We start from the raw sequence: 16,020 nt of genomic DNA on the forward strand, positions 1-16,020 counted from the left end.
CTCACGATGTACTCTGCATATAAGTTAAATAAGCAGGGTGACAATATACAGCCTTGACGTACTCCTTTTCCTATTTGGAACCAGTCTTTTGTTCCATGACCAGTTCCAACTGTTGCTTCCTGACCTGCATACAGGCTTCTCAAGAGGCAGGCTAGGTGGTCTGGTATTCCCATCTCTTTAAGAATTTTCCACAGTTTATTGTGATCCACACAGTCAAAGGCTTTGGCATAGTCAATAAAGCAGAAATAGATGTTTTTCTGGAACTCTCTTGCTTTTTCGATGATCCAGCAGATGTTGGCAATTTGATCTCTGGTTCCTCTGCCTTTTCTAAAACCAGCTTGAACATCTGGAAATTCACGGTTCACGTACTGCTGAAGTCTGGCTTGAAGGATTTTGAGCATTACTTTACTAGTGTGTGAGATGAGTGCAATTGTGTGGTATTTTGAGCATTCTTTGGCATTGCCTTTCTTTGGGATTGGAATGAAAACTGACCTTTTCCAGTCCTGTGGCCACTGCTGAGTTTTCCAAATTTGCTGGCATATTGAGTGCAGCAGTTTCACAGCATCATCTTTTAGGATTTGAAATAGCTCAACTGGAATGCCATCACTTCCACTAGCTTTGTCGGTAGATATACTATAGTGACGTAATGTATGATGACAATCAGCATCAGTGATGTGACGGACTACGAATATGTAACATCACTTCTGTGATTTTCTTGTCCAAAATACATGCCTTCTGTCTAATCATCTGACATACCCAGATTGAGAGACATTCTGCAAAACAATGACCAGTACTCATCCCAAATATTAAGGTCAGGAAAGACCAAGGAAACCTGAGTAATTGCCCCAGACTGGGGGAGACCACAGAGGTGTAATGACAGAATGGGGTTCTGGATTAGATTCTGGGATGAAAAGGGGGCATTAGTGAGAGGAAATGGGGAAAGGTGAATAAGACGTACAGCTTAGCTAATAACATTTCCTAGTTTTGATCATCACACTAGGACCAAGTGAGAGTTAACATTAGAGGGAGTTTACCTAGTGCGTAAGGTTTGTGACCTCTCTGTTCTGCTTGTAAACTTTTTTCTAAGTCTATAATTCCTTCAAAATAAAGAAATTTTTTTTAATGCATAGTTGCAATTCCTAAATTTCTTCCTATGTGTTTTTTTTTGCCATACACATCCTCTTTTCCCTGTTTTCTTTCTTTGACTTGGTCCATTTTGAGAGAATATATTCTTTTATTTTTATTTCTTTCTTTTCTCCTATCCTTTCCTCCTTTCCCATCTGTCAGAATCTGGGAGCAGCAGAGAAAGTTTCAGGGTTTTTAAAATCACTCTCCTCCATTTATACTCAGTCCCAAACTCTGGTGTTTGCTTCTTTGTAGTAACTCATCCCCATTAGGAATTGAACAATGAATATTCTTGAACTCGACAGATTTGCAAAGACTTTTTTCATTGCTAAAGCACACTATCTTTGTACTATAAACTTTGAGGCAGAATTCATACATTTTAGATATCCACATGCACCTGCCTTGTCTAGAAACTGCTTTAAACTATTTAAGGAAAGATTTTCTTGATAAATACTATGAATCTTTAAACAGCCAGCTATTCAGCTAAGCACAGAACAAGCTGCATGCAGGTGATAGAACTGTGATTTCTGTCCCAGGAAAACGCGGCGGGGGGAGGGGAGCACAGAGCAGTATTTCTAGCTTGCTCACTTCCTGTTTTCAGTGTCTTAACTATTAGTTGCTTAAATATTGAATAATGACATAGATGAGATAGTGAACAGGAAGCTGTCATTCAACCTTATTTTGAAATGATTTAGATGATATCAATCCTTTTAAACAGTGTATCAGTGTTATTTTTACTCTTTTTTAAAATTTTATGTATTTATTTATTTTTGGCTATACTGGGTCTTTGTTGTCGCACAGGCTTTTCCCAAGTTTTGGCAAGCGGGAGCTGATCTCTAGTTGTAGTGTGCGGGCTTCTCGTTGCAGTGGCTTCTCTTGTTGCAGAATATGAGCTCTAGGGTGCTGGGGTTTCAGTTGTTGCGGCCTGTGGGCCCAGTAGTTGTGGCTCTTGGGCTCTAGAGCACAAGCTCAATAGTTGTGATGCACAAGCTTAGTTGCTCCACTGCATGTGGGATCTTCCCCGATCGGGGATCGAACCCTTGTCTCCTACTCTGGCAGGTAAATTCTTTATCACTGAGCCACCAGGGAAGCCCTATTTTGATTCTTAAAAGCATTAATTTTGAAAATACTCAGTCGATGATGTCTGTCTCCTTCTTGAGTGTCTCTTGATGTTAAATATATCATTGCAATAACACTCTCCACTCAAATATTAAGGGTATGTTGAAAGTGATGTGAAAGTGATAGTCACTCAGTCATGTCCGACTCTTTGCAACCCCATGGGCTATATAGTCCATGGAATTCTTTAGGCCAGTATACTGGAGTGGGTAGTCGTTCCCTTCTCCAGGAAATCTTCCCAACCCAGGAATCGAATCCTGGTCTCCCACATTGCAGGTGGATTCTTTACCAGCTAAGCCACCAGGGAAGCCCATGATATGTTAAATAATTACTAATACGATGCAGAATTAGAAGTGATTGTCCTTATTTCTTTCAGGGAGCAAGAGTTCAGAACACAGCAAAGAATTTGGGAGTCAGAGACCGGACTCCACAATCTGCTCCAAGGTGAGTGATTCCCCAGGTCTGCCCTTTCCCAGAGGTCTTGCTATCACGTCCCAGACAGTGTCCCTCATAGCTTGTGCAGCCACCGCAAGATACACCCAGTCTACTAGTGAATGTACTCATGGAAATCAGCCTTGTAAGCATTCCGTGGCTCAATGTGATTAGGTATAAATGTTCTCCGATTAAATGAAATTTTAGGTGAAGCAAACTTAAGAGGTAGCATCACCAACATTATACTGTTTTGCAAGTTCTATCCTGAATTCAAAACCAAAAGCCCACCCAGGTACTACTAAAATAGATGTTGCAACTGTGCCAAGCCACCAAAATGCCATTTCCACTTACACTTCTACAATCACATGTGCTGTTCTCTCTGGTGTGATGGGTTTTCTCATTGTGTTTTATGAAAAACTGCTCCATAACCACAAAACTCATGTTAGGTATCATTTTCTCCTTGAAGTTGTGGTTTTCTTTCTCTCTGTGTTCCCACAGCATCTTGGGTATTGATCTGTTGTAACCCTGATTTTGCTGCAGTGTATTGTTACCTGTCTTTCTACCCAAGTTGGATATGAATTCTTTAGAAGCAGGGAAGATTCTTTTTGGATTTTATTCATTGCTCATCATAGTGCCTACATAGAATATGTGAACAGACTTTGAGAATGTGTGAATGGATAAATCAATTAATGAGCTTTTTGTTCGTTATCCTACCAAATGTTCACAGCACACATATCATCATGAGAAAGGACTCATCGACAAAGGACTAATCCACTTTTAAATGAAACATGGAAACAACCATCAAAGAAATGTTCCTTTGATTTTCCTGGTGACATTAGGGTAGATAGCCGTCTACCTTGAAGTAGGGCAGAGTTAAATAACTTCTTTTACATTTGATTGTGTATATTTGCATTTTAACAAAATGCAAGCATTTCAAGCGCTGTCACAAACAAGACGCTTTTTGTTACTATTTACGAAGCAGTTACCAGAATGCGAATGATGACTGCAGCATTTGTGAAGTTATATTTCATTCTGAAAATCTCTGTGGGCAGTGGAAGTATTTTCAAAAGGGAAAAATATTTCCCCCTGAAAGTGAATGCAATCCTCAAGTTCTAATTGCATTTATTTTCAGTGCTGACTCCTAACTCTATTTAATCCTCAAGTCTTGTTTATGTTGTTGTTCATAGTTGATTAAATGAGAGTCTAAGTCTTTCTCTTGCTAAAGAATCACTTTACATAGGCATTCTCTCTCCTGGACCTTAGCAGACATAGTATGTTTGGATAATAAACCCAGTGAAGCTTTAAAATTCCAAGAAGAAAACAAGATAATGGCTCTGCGAGGTCTTCTTAACTGGGACTTATAAACACTGATGAACAGAGGGGATGAGACTTAAGCATCCTGATCAATAAACCAGTATGCAACCTCAATATGCGAAAAGAAACTCTGATGAGCTCACTGTTTTGTTTATTGGGTTACATTTAAAACACTTGAAGCAAAAAAAAAAAAAAAAGTGCTAACTCTAAAGTGGACATGTTTTACAAGGAGTTAATTGCTCTGAGAGAGAAATCTAGAGTAATTTTTCAATTTTAGTTATGCTTTCATTCATTCTACAAATATTTATTGAGGATTTCATTCATTCTACAAATACTGATTGAGGACTTAAGAAATGGAAAGCACTCTGCTATGCCCGGTGGAGAATGTAAGCATGAGATAAAAATGGTTCTGGCCCTCAAAGAGCTTTCAGTTAAAGAGGCCAGGCTCCTCTGTCCATGGGATTTCCCAGGCAAGAATACTGGAGTGGATTGCCATGCCATGCATGCCTGGTCTCCTGCATCCCCTGCTTTGCAGATGGATTCTTTCCTGTTTGGGCCACCAGGGAAGCCAGAGCAAAACAGCACAAGGCCAGGGAGAAAGTGAGAAGTGCTCTGTGAGGGCACAGGGAAGGCGCTAAGGACTGCAGGGCACCTGGGATCCCCCCATCTGGGAACGAGGATTTCTGCCCTAAAGACAGCGATTTGAAGAACACGTTTGTCTCTCAAGACCAGGCCCTCCATAGGCAAGGGTAACGTTTCTAGAAACACCTTCAGAGAGATATTTTGCTGTCTCTGATACTGACATAGTATTTGATTCAAATCCCCAACCAGTCTCTATTACAGCTTTCCTTTCTCCATCCACTGCCTTTCATTTTTTAAAATTCACTCAGCAAACATATATTGAATTTCTGCTGTGCAACTGTAGATGTCAGGCACTTTGATAAAAGCTAGGGATAAAGACATAATCCCCTCTACCAGTCAGTGAGGTGTCAAAGAGCAGCAACTGAATAAAATGAAAATAGTATACAGTGTGTGTGTGATAAGGACCATCACAGTGCAGCCACTAGGACAGTATGCAGGTTCCTTAAATAACCACAGATTGAACTACTGTGTGATCCAGCAATTTCACCCCAGGCAGGTATCTGGAAAAAAGGAAAAAACTAACTCAAGAAGATGCATGTACCCCCAATGTTCATAGCAGCTCTGTTTACAGTAGTAAGACATGGAATCAACTAACTGAATTCAGAAGATGTGGTACCTATATTATATATGTATATAAATGTTAAATGTATGTATACATATACACAATGAAATACAACTTAATCTTTAAAAAGAATGGGCCTCCCAGGTGGTGCTAGTGGTAAGGAATCTGCCTACCAGTGCAAAAGACCCAAGAGACGTGGGTTCGATCCCTGGATAGAAAATGTCAACCCAATCTAGTACTCTTGCCTGGAGAATCCCATGGACAGAGGGCTACAGTCCATGGGATCACAAAGAGCTGGACATGACTGAAGCAATTTAGCACATAAAAAAGAAAAAAATTCTGCCATTTACAGCCATGTGGATGGACCTAGAGAATATTATGCCGAGTGAAATAAATCAAATACTATGTGATGTCACTTGTATGTGGAATCTAAAAAATAATGCAAATGAAACTGCATGTAAAACAAAAACAGACTCACAGACATAGAAAACAAACTGTGGCTACCAAAGTGTGGAGGGAAGGGGAAGGGGCACATTAAAGGTGTGAGATAATAGATACAAAGACTATATATCTAACAGATAAGCAACAAGAATTTATTGTACAGCAAGGAATTTATTATATACCCTTTATACTGTAATAACCTATAGTAGAATAAATCTACAAATATACTAAATCATGGTGTTGTACCCCTGAAATCACACAATGTTATAAAGCATATATATATTTCAATTTTTAAATAAAGAACCATGATAGGAATAGCACAGATTGCCATGGGAACATAGAAGAGACCCATAACTGAGTCCAAGGATGGAGGGGAGAGGTCACAAAGAATTCCTGACCCCATCAGCATGGTAATTAATAGATGTCTTCCTGAGCTGATGCAGTGACCCCAGTGCTAAGAGAACACATCGCATTCTGACAGCTACACCTCGACTTCTGTGACTGATGATTCAATGTGATTTAAGAATGATACAGAGCGAAGCTGAAGACATAGGCAGGGGCTGGATCAGGAAAAGACTTGTACCAGATACTGAAGAATTTTCATGGTAACACGAAGCCAACAAAGAGCCATGAATAAACCATCTTTCTTTCTGGAAGGTTTGGATTTTAGAGTTTATGTCTGGCAACGTTAGAAGGAATCATTTGAGGACAAAGGAGACTGAAAGCAGCGGATGCTTTGGACACTACTAGTCATTGTAGGAGGTTAGTGAAGAGGAAGATTCTAGGGTGACCACCAGATCTCTGGTTTGGATGATGGTGGTGAAAGGTTCTAGTCACTGAGATAGTAGATACAGGAAAAAAAGAGCATGTGTAGGAACAGACGATGGGCCTTAGTTGGTGATATTACACTGAGGCCCAGTGGGACATGGAGATGCTGTGGTGGACAGTGCAAACGAGGTTCCTCCTCCTTGTAACTAGCACACATTGACTGGCCAGAGCAATAAATGTATCTTCACTAAGGACCAAATATTGCATTCCAGATAATGGCACACTGCTCTTATTTTCTATTACATTACACACTTTGGCAAGTGTTGTGTAATGAAAATTTGATTTTCTTCATGTGCATAATTGTAGTTTGTATGTATTTGTATCATATTTGTAGGCACAAAATGATTTTGGATCCAGGCTGCTAACATGTGACCTTACTTAGGTTATTTACCTTTCTTAGACAGCTTTTCCGTCTATAAAATGGAGGCAGCTGCCTCAGGACTGAGTGCCCAGGTAGTGCTCATGCGTGCTCAGTCATGCCTGACTCTTTGCGACCCCATGGACTGTAGCCCACAAGGCTCTTGTATCCATGGGATTCTTCAGGCATGAATACTGGAGTGGGTTGCCATTTCCTTCTCTAGGGGATCTTCCCGACCCAGGGATAGACCTCGTGTCTGTTGCATCTCCTGATTGGCAGGCGGGTTCTTCGGGACAGAGAATTGTTGATAATTTCATCTGTTTTGTGGTCTCCTTTAGCACAGCTCTTCTTTGTGCCTTGTTGAAAAATGAAAGCTGTGATCTGTGTAGACTGAAGTTTGAGAATCCTGCTCTCTGCAGCCTTGGATTTGAGCTGGAAATACCAGCTCCAGGATGGCTGCCTGAGCCCAGCAAGAAAAGAAGAAAGTGGAGCCAGAAGCCAATCTTTATCTTGTAGGGCCCGTGGTGTGCACAAGTGGCATGAAGATGTGGCAAAAGCCCTAATGTCAGGCAAACAAAAGCCTCCATTCCCTCACTGTTTAGATGCCAAAAAGCAAACAGATCAGCACAGAGTGAAAGTCCAGTTCTTACCTATTACATTTTACTACCACGCCTGATCTGCCTGTTCTCAATTCCCAGAGCCTGCAAGTTCCATTACAAATGTGTCTGGACTCAGATAACCCTGAGTCCCTTCCAACAAGCCTCTGCCAAGTGGAATGTGCCCAGCTCTGCTGCGGTACCCAGAGCTATTACTTCATTAGGTGAATGCAGGGAGTAGCCTTTTCTCCAAATTGCGAGGCAGTCTTTTCAAAGACTGCTCTACACAGTGGCATTAGCCACATTATGTGGAAACGTGCAGTCCAAGGTAATGGCAGGTGACTTCTCAGCCCAGACCTCACGGGGAAGGACATTTGCCACCCAACTGACTGTTCCTGTTCTACTTGAGGCCTTTTCACTCATTAGGCAGCACTGTCAGGAAATGAAATGAAAGAGAAGAATGCTCCCTTCATTCTATTATTCCAGCTCTGGGAATGCAGTTTGAAGCAACACCATATTCTTCAGCTGCACAAGCAGCTTTGAAGTCTATCAGCTCAATTTAACGTATGCTTTGCTCCGGGAAGGATGAAATAAGCTTTTCTAGTGTGAGATGTCCTTATTTCAGCATTCATTTTTTTCCGTGGAGATGACACGTACAGTATTAAACACCTTGCAGACTCCAAAGGCAATTACTTCTCGTCTGGGTTTCCAGAATGGGAAAGTTATTTTGTTTAACTAGATTTCTAACTTGATATTAAATCTTTTTCGTTCTCCTCCACCCTTTGATTTTGAATGACTGTGGGATTAAATGTTGAAGGGAGAGGAAGTTTATAATTTGCTGAATTTGTCAGCAGCTCATTTAAACTGTGTTCAATTTCATCTGTAAAAGAGAGTGACTCAGCACAGAGACCCCCTGGGTTTGGAGTGCTTTTAACACAGAGCAAAGTTGGACTTCTCTGGCAGTTCAATGATTAAGACTCCATGCTTCCAATAAGGGGTGTTGGTTTGAGCCCTGGTCAGGGAACTAGGATCTCACGTGCTGTGTGATGTAGCTGAAAAGACAAAAAAAGAACGTAAAATGGAGCAAAGTTGAAATCTGCACCTTATATTTCTAGAGCATCAGACTAAGCTCTGAAGTAGGACCAGCATGGCCACATTCTTATCGAGGACTCCAGGCTTACAACCAGCTTCATTATATCCGCTGGTGTTGACTCAAAGTATAAAGGTTAGTCGCTCAGTCGTGTCCAACTCTTTGGGACCCAATGGACTGTAGCCCACCAGGCTCCTCTGTCCATGGAATTCTCCTGGCAAGAATACTGAAGTGGCTTGCCATGTCCTTCTCCAGGGGATCTTCCCGACCCAGGGATTGAACCTGGGTCTTCATTGCAGGCAGGTTCTTTACTATTTGCACCCCCGGGGAGGCCCACCTGTTCTCTCAGCTTTGGCCTTAATAATGGGCGTGCTTCACGCATCACTACTGAAGCAGCTATATCCATCTTCATTTGGTTCTGGAGTTAACAGTCAACCATGCAGAAGAACATGAAGCAGTAGACCTTGTATCATCTTCCAGGTTCCGTGCCCCAAGCTTTGTCTGCATGCTGTCTGGTTTCAGAAAACTAGACCTGGGAGGCAAAGAGAGCATCTTGGGGCATCTCCACCAGTTCAGATGGATTCCTTGGCCCCCTTGAATCTCCACCTGATTCTGTTGACAAGGGAATGACAGTGTGGACAGAGCTAGGCAGGTGTTCCGTAAGAAACACCAGCTCCTTGTGCCTTGAGAGTCAGGCCTCAGGACTGTGTCTCATCAGCCTAGCCTTGAGCAACTGCCAGCACCAGCAGGATGGTACAAGTGAGGCAGAGTTCTAGAAATTGGAAAGTCAGGAATGACTTAAGAGAGAGATGCTATGTTGCTGCAAGATAATCATAATAGATATGATGTTCAATGCCTCCTAGATTTCAGAGCATCACTTTTGCTACCAGCAAGGTGAGCAACCCAGATTGACACTCTGGAGCAGAAGCAGCTGGTATAAAAATGGGTGCATTGCCTAGTCAGTAGGCATGTAGATGTGCAAAGAGACGTGGGTGCTTTGTGATAACAGAACCAAAATTTTGGAGTTTTGCTAACGCGCATGCAATTTTTAGTGAAATACGTGATAGGATCTTGACTGACTCCCAAACCAAGAAGTTCTTGTCAATGTATTTGTCATACCAATGAAAACATCTCAAGTGATGTCAATGTGCTGGGTCATTGTCACACCTTCTGATGCCTTTTCTAGGCTGTACAAGCTATGTGAGCCGCCTCCCCCAGTTGGAGAAGAATGAGGAGCATCTTCAAGGAACCAGACAAGCAGAAGCTTCTGAACACTGGATGAGACAAAGAACGTGCTGGCTAAACATCCTCCACTCAACATAGAGAAATGGACTTTTTTCTCTGAGTCTTTCATCATGGTGTAAATAACTAATGTTCAGCTTATACTTAGATGTTTGTGCTGGAAATGGATAGACGTCCATTCAAACAACTCAGCTTCACAAACTGATCTCTCTCTGTGTTAACATGAATTATTCATCCTGGAGATTATATGAAAAAAGATCTGAGATGAAACATTAACCATTGTGCCTCCTTTCCCATCTATTGAAATTACCATATTGCATTTGCTTTTCATCTTCTCCAAATGGAGCGTGTAATTATGGATATTTCCATTTGAAGAAGTCTGTCCTTGGAGAAACCTGGCCACACTTTCCAGGTGATCACACAGAAATGTGACAGACGGCAGTGACTGGGCGTCATAGGTTTTCCATCTCCTGCTTGCATCTGAGAAAGTCATTTGTGGGTGAAAGGTGAGGAGCATCCTTTACTCTTTTTCAGTAAGAGAAAGAGTATTTCTCAGTAGAGGAGAAGAATGCTGACTGAGGCCTCCAGCAGCATCTTCCTCCAGCTGCTTTCAGGGACGCTTTCTGCTTGTGGAGCGTTCCAGCGACCCAGTGCTGTCCTTGATCTCCGAAATGAACATGGCTTCCTTGGATAATGAGTCCTGAAGCTGGGACGTAGGTGTCCAGGGGTGAGGAGAAGGAGGGATTGGGAAGGATTGGGAGGACGACTAGGGTGAAGCAGGGGAAAATAAACCTATTAAAAAACTCAACCTTTAAATTTGAAAGATACCCAAAACTCTTATTCAGGCTTTCATATGAGATGTCAGACTCTTAGAGAATACACCATACTGAGTGTGTTTCTGTCAAGGTAGTATATGTATAAGATGAGAAAATAAAGCTTTATTTGTTGAACTTTAAAAGAACTGTTAGAGACCTTGATAATTTATGAAAGTACAAAGTATATTCTATTTTCGTTCTAAAGTTTACATAATGTTTATCTGTCTCCATTGATAAAATATTAATAACATTTCCTTAGCACAGTGAAAACCGTAATGTTGATTTTAAATCTATAATTTTCAAAACAGTTAAATGCCTCTGCTGTGATTGTGATACTTTTATGGATTTAGATTAATTTCCTATATGAAATGCTTTCCATAACTAAAGTAGTTACACACCATTACTAAATTTTAATTTATGAAATTTGATAATAGTTTTCAAATTCATTAAAAAGCCTTCATCACTAGCAGTTGTGTGTTCAATAACAAAAACACTGTTATGTGTGTTTGAGGTCTTCATGTCCTGGTCAAGGTAATAAATGTTATTTCGCATAGAAGTACTGAAGACTTTCATGATAAGTACATATTTATAACGAAAAATAAACCAACATCAGAGTTTTCAGACAAAAAAGTTGAACACTTTGAATTTAATGAAGATATAACCTTAATATAAATATTTACGTTAAATACGATCTTAATTTTCAGGGCTTTAACACTTTTGATACTATTGCCAGTAATTCTGAAGGTCCATGAAATTAGTAAACTGTGATGTTCCTGTTACTGACAATTTGATTACATTTAACATGGGAATAATGAGTGAGCAAAACTGATTAACTAGCAAGTACTTTTCATGTTGTCATTACTGTTCTCTGATCACCACCCTGAAAGCCGTATTCCTTGTTAAAGGTATGAAGAGGCCACTTAAACATTTCAGTCATAGTTTGTATTTCATGGGAGAAATTATCTGCTATTGTAGTATTTATAAATTAGCATACTTTAAGATTGAACCTGTATATAATAGAATGTACTTAATACTATTTTAAGGGTTAAACATGGTGTAAGTGTACCATCTGTCAATGCTTGGCACTTAATAAAAACTCAAAAGTTAGTGATGACATGTTGCCATCAATCACTGTGATTTTTTATTGTAATGAAAATTGTAGCTAAAACCTAAGTAATTTCTCTGTGCCAAGCCATACCTCCAGGTGCTTTGCCGTAGTTTCTTGTTATTGCTTCATTCATCCTCATAATGATGCTTTGAGGTGATATTCTTAGCGTCACTCCTGTTTTATGGTTGAGGAACTGAGGCAAAGAATGGTTCAGTGACTTGCCCAAGATCACATGGCCAATAAGTGATAGAACCAGGATCTGAGCCTAGGAAGTCTGCCTTCTTAATACATTGTGTTACTTTCCCTTATTAATATAGGAAATGTTATAATACTGCCAGTTATTTGTTAGTAAAGTTGGGGTTCTGTGTGCTGTGGGCCATTACATTATATGTGTTATATTGAGAAAAAAGTGAATGAAAACATATAAAGTGCCTCTAAATATGTGAAAATCACAGGATATGCTAGACATTTTGCCATTCTGGATAGACATTATGAAGTAACCTAATGCTATTGCAATCTGAAAAGACATGATCTATTCTTCATAATTGAAGAAAATAGTTTTAGATATGTTTTAAAAGTGTTGAATAGTACATTATATAAAATCTGACTGATTCCAAAACAGTGGTGACAGCGAAAAATCGTGTGATTGAATGAATAAGGACAACTCTTCAACACCACGATGTACCCCTGCGTGACAGTGGACATTCGATTGACCTTGAGCTTTTATGCAAGCTCGGGCACGTTCAGGGTGGTATAACCATAGATTGGCCTTGATATGACCATAGACTGGCCTTGAGTTTTTAGAATGGGTTTATCTAAATGCTCACATACTCTTCTGCAGCCAGTGTACCTTTAAACGTTACAAAAGCCTGCTAACAGTTCTTCCAGGTTTTCCCAACTTTGCAGATAAGTGTGGACCTCTGCCTGTCTCCACCTAAAATGGGAGGTCACGCCTAGAAATTTTGGTTCTTAATATGGGACTGATTCATTAATACTTGTTTTTTTTTTTTCATAAATACTTGTTAACTAGTAAATCATGGTCAAGAAATCTGAAACCTTCCATTGTACCTTACAAAGTTTTCTTACTAAATATTAAAAATTAATATTAAAGGTATGAGTAATTTGAGGAGACTAGAATTTTACACCTATTTCCATTACATTTAATGGAAAAGAATGGAAGACAGAAAGAACGAAGGAAATAAAGAGGGATGGGGAAGGGAGGGAGGGAGGAAGGAAAGAACTTTTGTACTGGTTTTACTTATACTGGATATATAATGTTGAATTTAGAATCTAAGCTTTATTTTATGAACCAGTATCCCCATCTTAGGCGTCTCATACTATTTTCTGTCTTTTCAAATCACATTCTTCTAGTGATTTAGATTCCCTGTGCGTTCAACGGCCACTCTACTTGCAGCAACAATGTTCAATTTATTGAAGTTAGATTAATTTCTCATGATATTATAACATATGACATTGTAATGATATTGGTTCTGACTCTATTAATTTAAATTTTGTGATGAATTCAGAACAGCATGATACTGACCTTGGCACTAACTGTAAAAGCCAAGAAAATGAATGGGTAAAAAAATCCTGAGTGGCATATTAAGTCATTTAGGAAAACAAACTATTTTCTACTCTTTGGACACATTTTACCAGCAAAACTAATTTTACTGACTTGGAAGCATTCCTTTGAGTTACTGTATGTATTTGAAAATAATAAATTTGTAATTAGAACACTACTCTTTCATTAGTTCATATAGTTCCTATGTAGCATGGTTCAGTGTAGATTAGAAGGCATATTTTTATTCACCTATGTATTCAGTAAAACATAAAGTTGAAATTTAAAATGACTAATCTTAAGTCATTTTCATTTACCTTTTACTTTAAAGGTAATTTTTAGATTTTCTTCACTAGCTGAATTTACAAATAGTGAAACTAACCTTTAGCATGTGATTAAATTGCTTCTGACTTTTAAAATTTATGTTTAATTTTTAAAGGCTTTTTTAAGTGAATTATCATACAAAATGATAGTTCAGTTATGATCCCAACATTAGTAGCAGTTATTTCATTAACAGGTGTATATATTAATCGACTTGCTGAATGAATTGTCAGTTGTCCTATGTAAGTATGAAGACAAAAATTTTGGAAATGGTTTAGGACAATCTGAACCTTGATTAAGAAAAATACTCTGTATTTTATAAAGCTTTCCACATTTAGAGATGAGCCTCAGAAAAGTTTTATTCTTTATGAAGCAGACAAGTTGGGATAAGCTTCCGACAGGTGTCTGGACCAAGGATGGGCTCAGGCTGATCCCTTTTACATACAGTGGCCACAACCTTTGAAGGTGCTGTGATTCCATAGTCATTATTATGGTTAGTCTTTTGTTTTCGAAAAATAAGTTTTGCTTTTAACAGTAATCTCAGCGTTCATATGTGCCAAGTTGTGCTTGACCTCCTTCACTCAGGATAGTTTGCTTCTCATTGAGAAGACATTTCTGAAGTCTACTAGGTTTACTAAGAGATAAATATATATTTTATATACATATATTAATATTTATAATGTTTTGTTTTTATGATAATACATTATAAGAATGACTTAGATTCTTCTGTCTTATTTAGTATGAAGGTATGAAATATGCAGTGGTTCGGTATATTGAATATGTGTCTAAATATGCCGTAAGTGTCCCTGGTAGGCCATCTTTTGATCACTGGCACAGTCTGCTACTTAGTCTGGAGTCTATTGATCTGGCTTTGCCATCAGAGGTAGTTGATTAAGAACAAAATTATTGAATTCTTAAATGATAATTCTAGTAGAAATAGAAAGCTTTGGACAGCTCATTTGGGGTCAAATTACAGAATAAATATTATCCACTCACGTGTCATTCAACAAACGTGTTTGAGAATTCACTTTGTCAAAGGCACAGTTGGTGGGCTGCCTTTATGCGTTGCATGTATTTGGTTCAAAAATCTTCTCATTGTCTCCTCCGCGTTAATCTCCTTTGTGTCTTTTTCCTGTAGTGACGTTATTTGTAATGCAAACTTACTCTAATACCATGTAGATACCTATATTGTATGATTTCAAGAATACTAAGTTGATAAAATGCTCTAGAAAGCATACATTTAAACTTAAGTATCTAATCCCTCAAACAAATTTACTAGAGTTTCAGACGAATATATATTTTTGTAACTGCCAGGTAAATGAGTAGAACATAGCTTTTTTGTTTAAAAATATTTTTATAAGTATGCATTTACACAGTATTCATTATTTTAAACATTAAAATATCAAGTGGGTTCTATAAATAGTGATTCTTTTGAATATATCCATATTTAACATTGTATAACACCCAAATTTTAATGACAAATGTCATATGAATGTTATTATAGTAGTGTGTTTTTCCCTTTGTAAAATATACATGTAACATAGTTTGAATCTCTCAGTATTTTGTGCATGGATAAAATAATCAAGTGTATCATGTATTTTATATCATTTATTTTTGTCTGCATAAAAGACTAGAGTAGTAACATTGTATCATGTGTCAAAAAAATAATAAAGTGAAATGTAGTATGACCATTTCAGTTTCTATCCATTTAAATTTAATCAATTCTTATTATGTTTTCACCTGTTTAAAATATGCATGAAACAGAGCTTTTCATCGTTTAAGAATTCACAAGCTCAATAGAAGAAACTTTGATAAACATATGAAACAAATCTACAAATATGAACTAAAGTGAGTTGCAGAGACAGTAACTGCTAGGAAAAGAAGCTAAATAGGGGCAGGAAAGCTTCATGGCAAGAGACTGTGTGTTCCTTGAATTAATGAGCCAGTCTATCAAGGTTTATTCAGTACCTGTTGTGGATAAGCCCTTATCATGGTTGCTGAGGGTGTTATAAATGCATATAATTCCCAGACTCTACAGTTAAAGAACTTGGTAATATAAATGATTATCATAGTGCACAAACTAAAATGGTAATTACCAAAAAAAGGCACTACACATTAATACAAAATGAGGGGTAGGACAATGAGAAATATGTACTATAGAAATACAGGTAATTTAGATTCAACCCAACATCTCTTTATTGGGCATCTAGAAATTTCTTAACAGGTTCTGAGCTAAGCTGGATGATTAGTCCTTAGAAACATATATGGCTATTGCTCATGTGGAGTTTACAGTTCTAGAAGGGGAAGGCTAACCAGAAAACACAAAAACAATGAAAGTTGGCTAGGTCAGTGTTCAGAATGTGTAAGATTAAGCAACAGAAGAAGTGGACGCAGCCTTGTAACAAGAATAGCTTGTACTGAGATGCAAATATGCCAGGTAGTTTGGTAAGATGGTGAGTACATTAGTTTGAA

General features: G+C 38.5%; 1 protein-coding gene across 2 annotated transcripts in view; it reads left to right on the forward strand.

Annotated features, from left to right (window-relative positions):
• PREX2 (phosphatidylinositol-3,4,5-trisphosphate dependent Rac exchange factor 2) overlaps nt 1-15,232 on the forward strand; it is a 285,395-nt gene extending 270,163 nt beyond the window's left edge. For both annotated transcript variants that reach the window (XM_061123437.1, XM_061123438.1), the window contains exons 39-40: nt 2,618-2,685; nt 9,691-15,232. In XM_061123437.1, coding sequence (XP_060979420.1) covers nt 2,618-2,685; nt 9,691-9,736 — 114 coding nt within the window. In that variant the 3' untranslated portion in view covers nt 9,737-15,232. The remainder of the gene's footprint in view (nt 1-2,617; nt 2,686-9,690) is intronic.
• The last annotated feature ends 788 nt before the right edge of the window (nt 15,233-16,020 follow it).

The sequence above is a fragment of the Dama dama genome, chromosome 21 (assembly GCF_033118175.1).
Source record: "Dama dama isolate Ldn47 chromosome 21, ASM3311817v1, whole genome shotgun sequence".
NCBI lineage: Eukaryota > Metazoa > Chordata > Mammalia > Artiodactyla > Cervidae > Dama > Dama dama.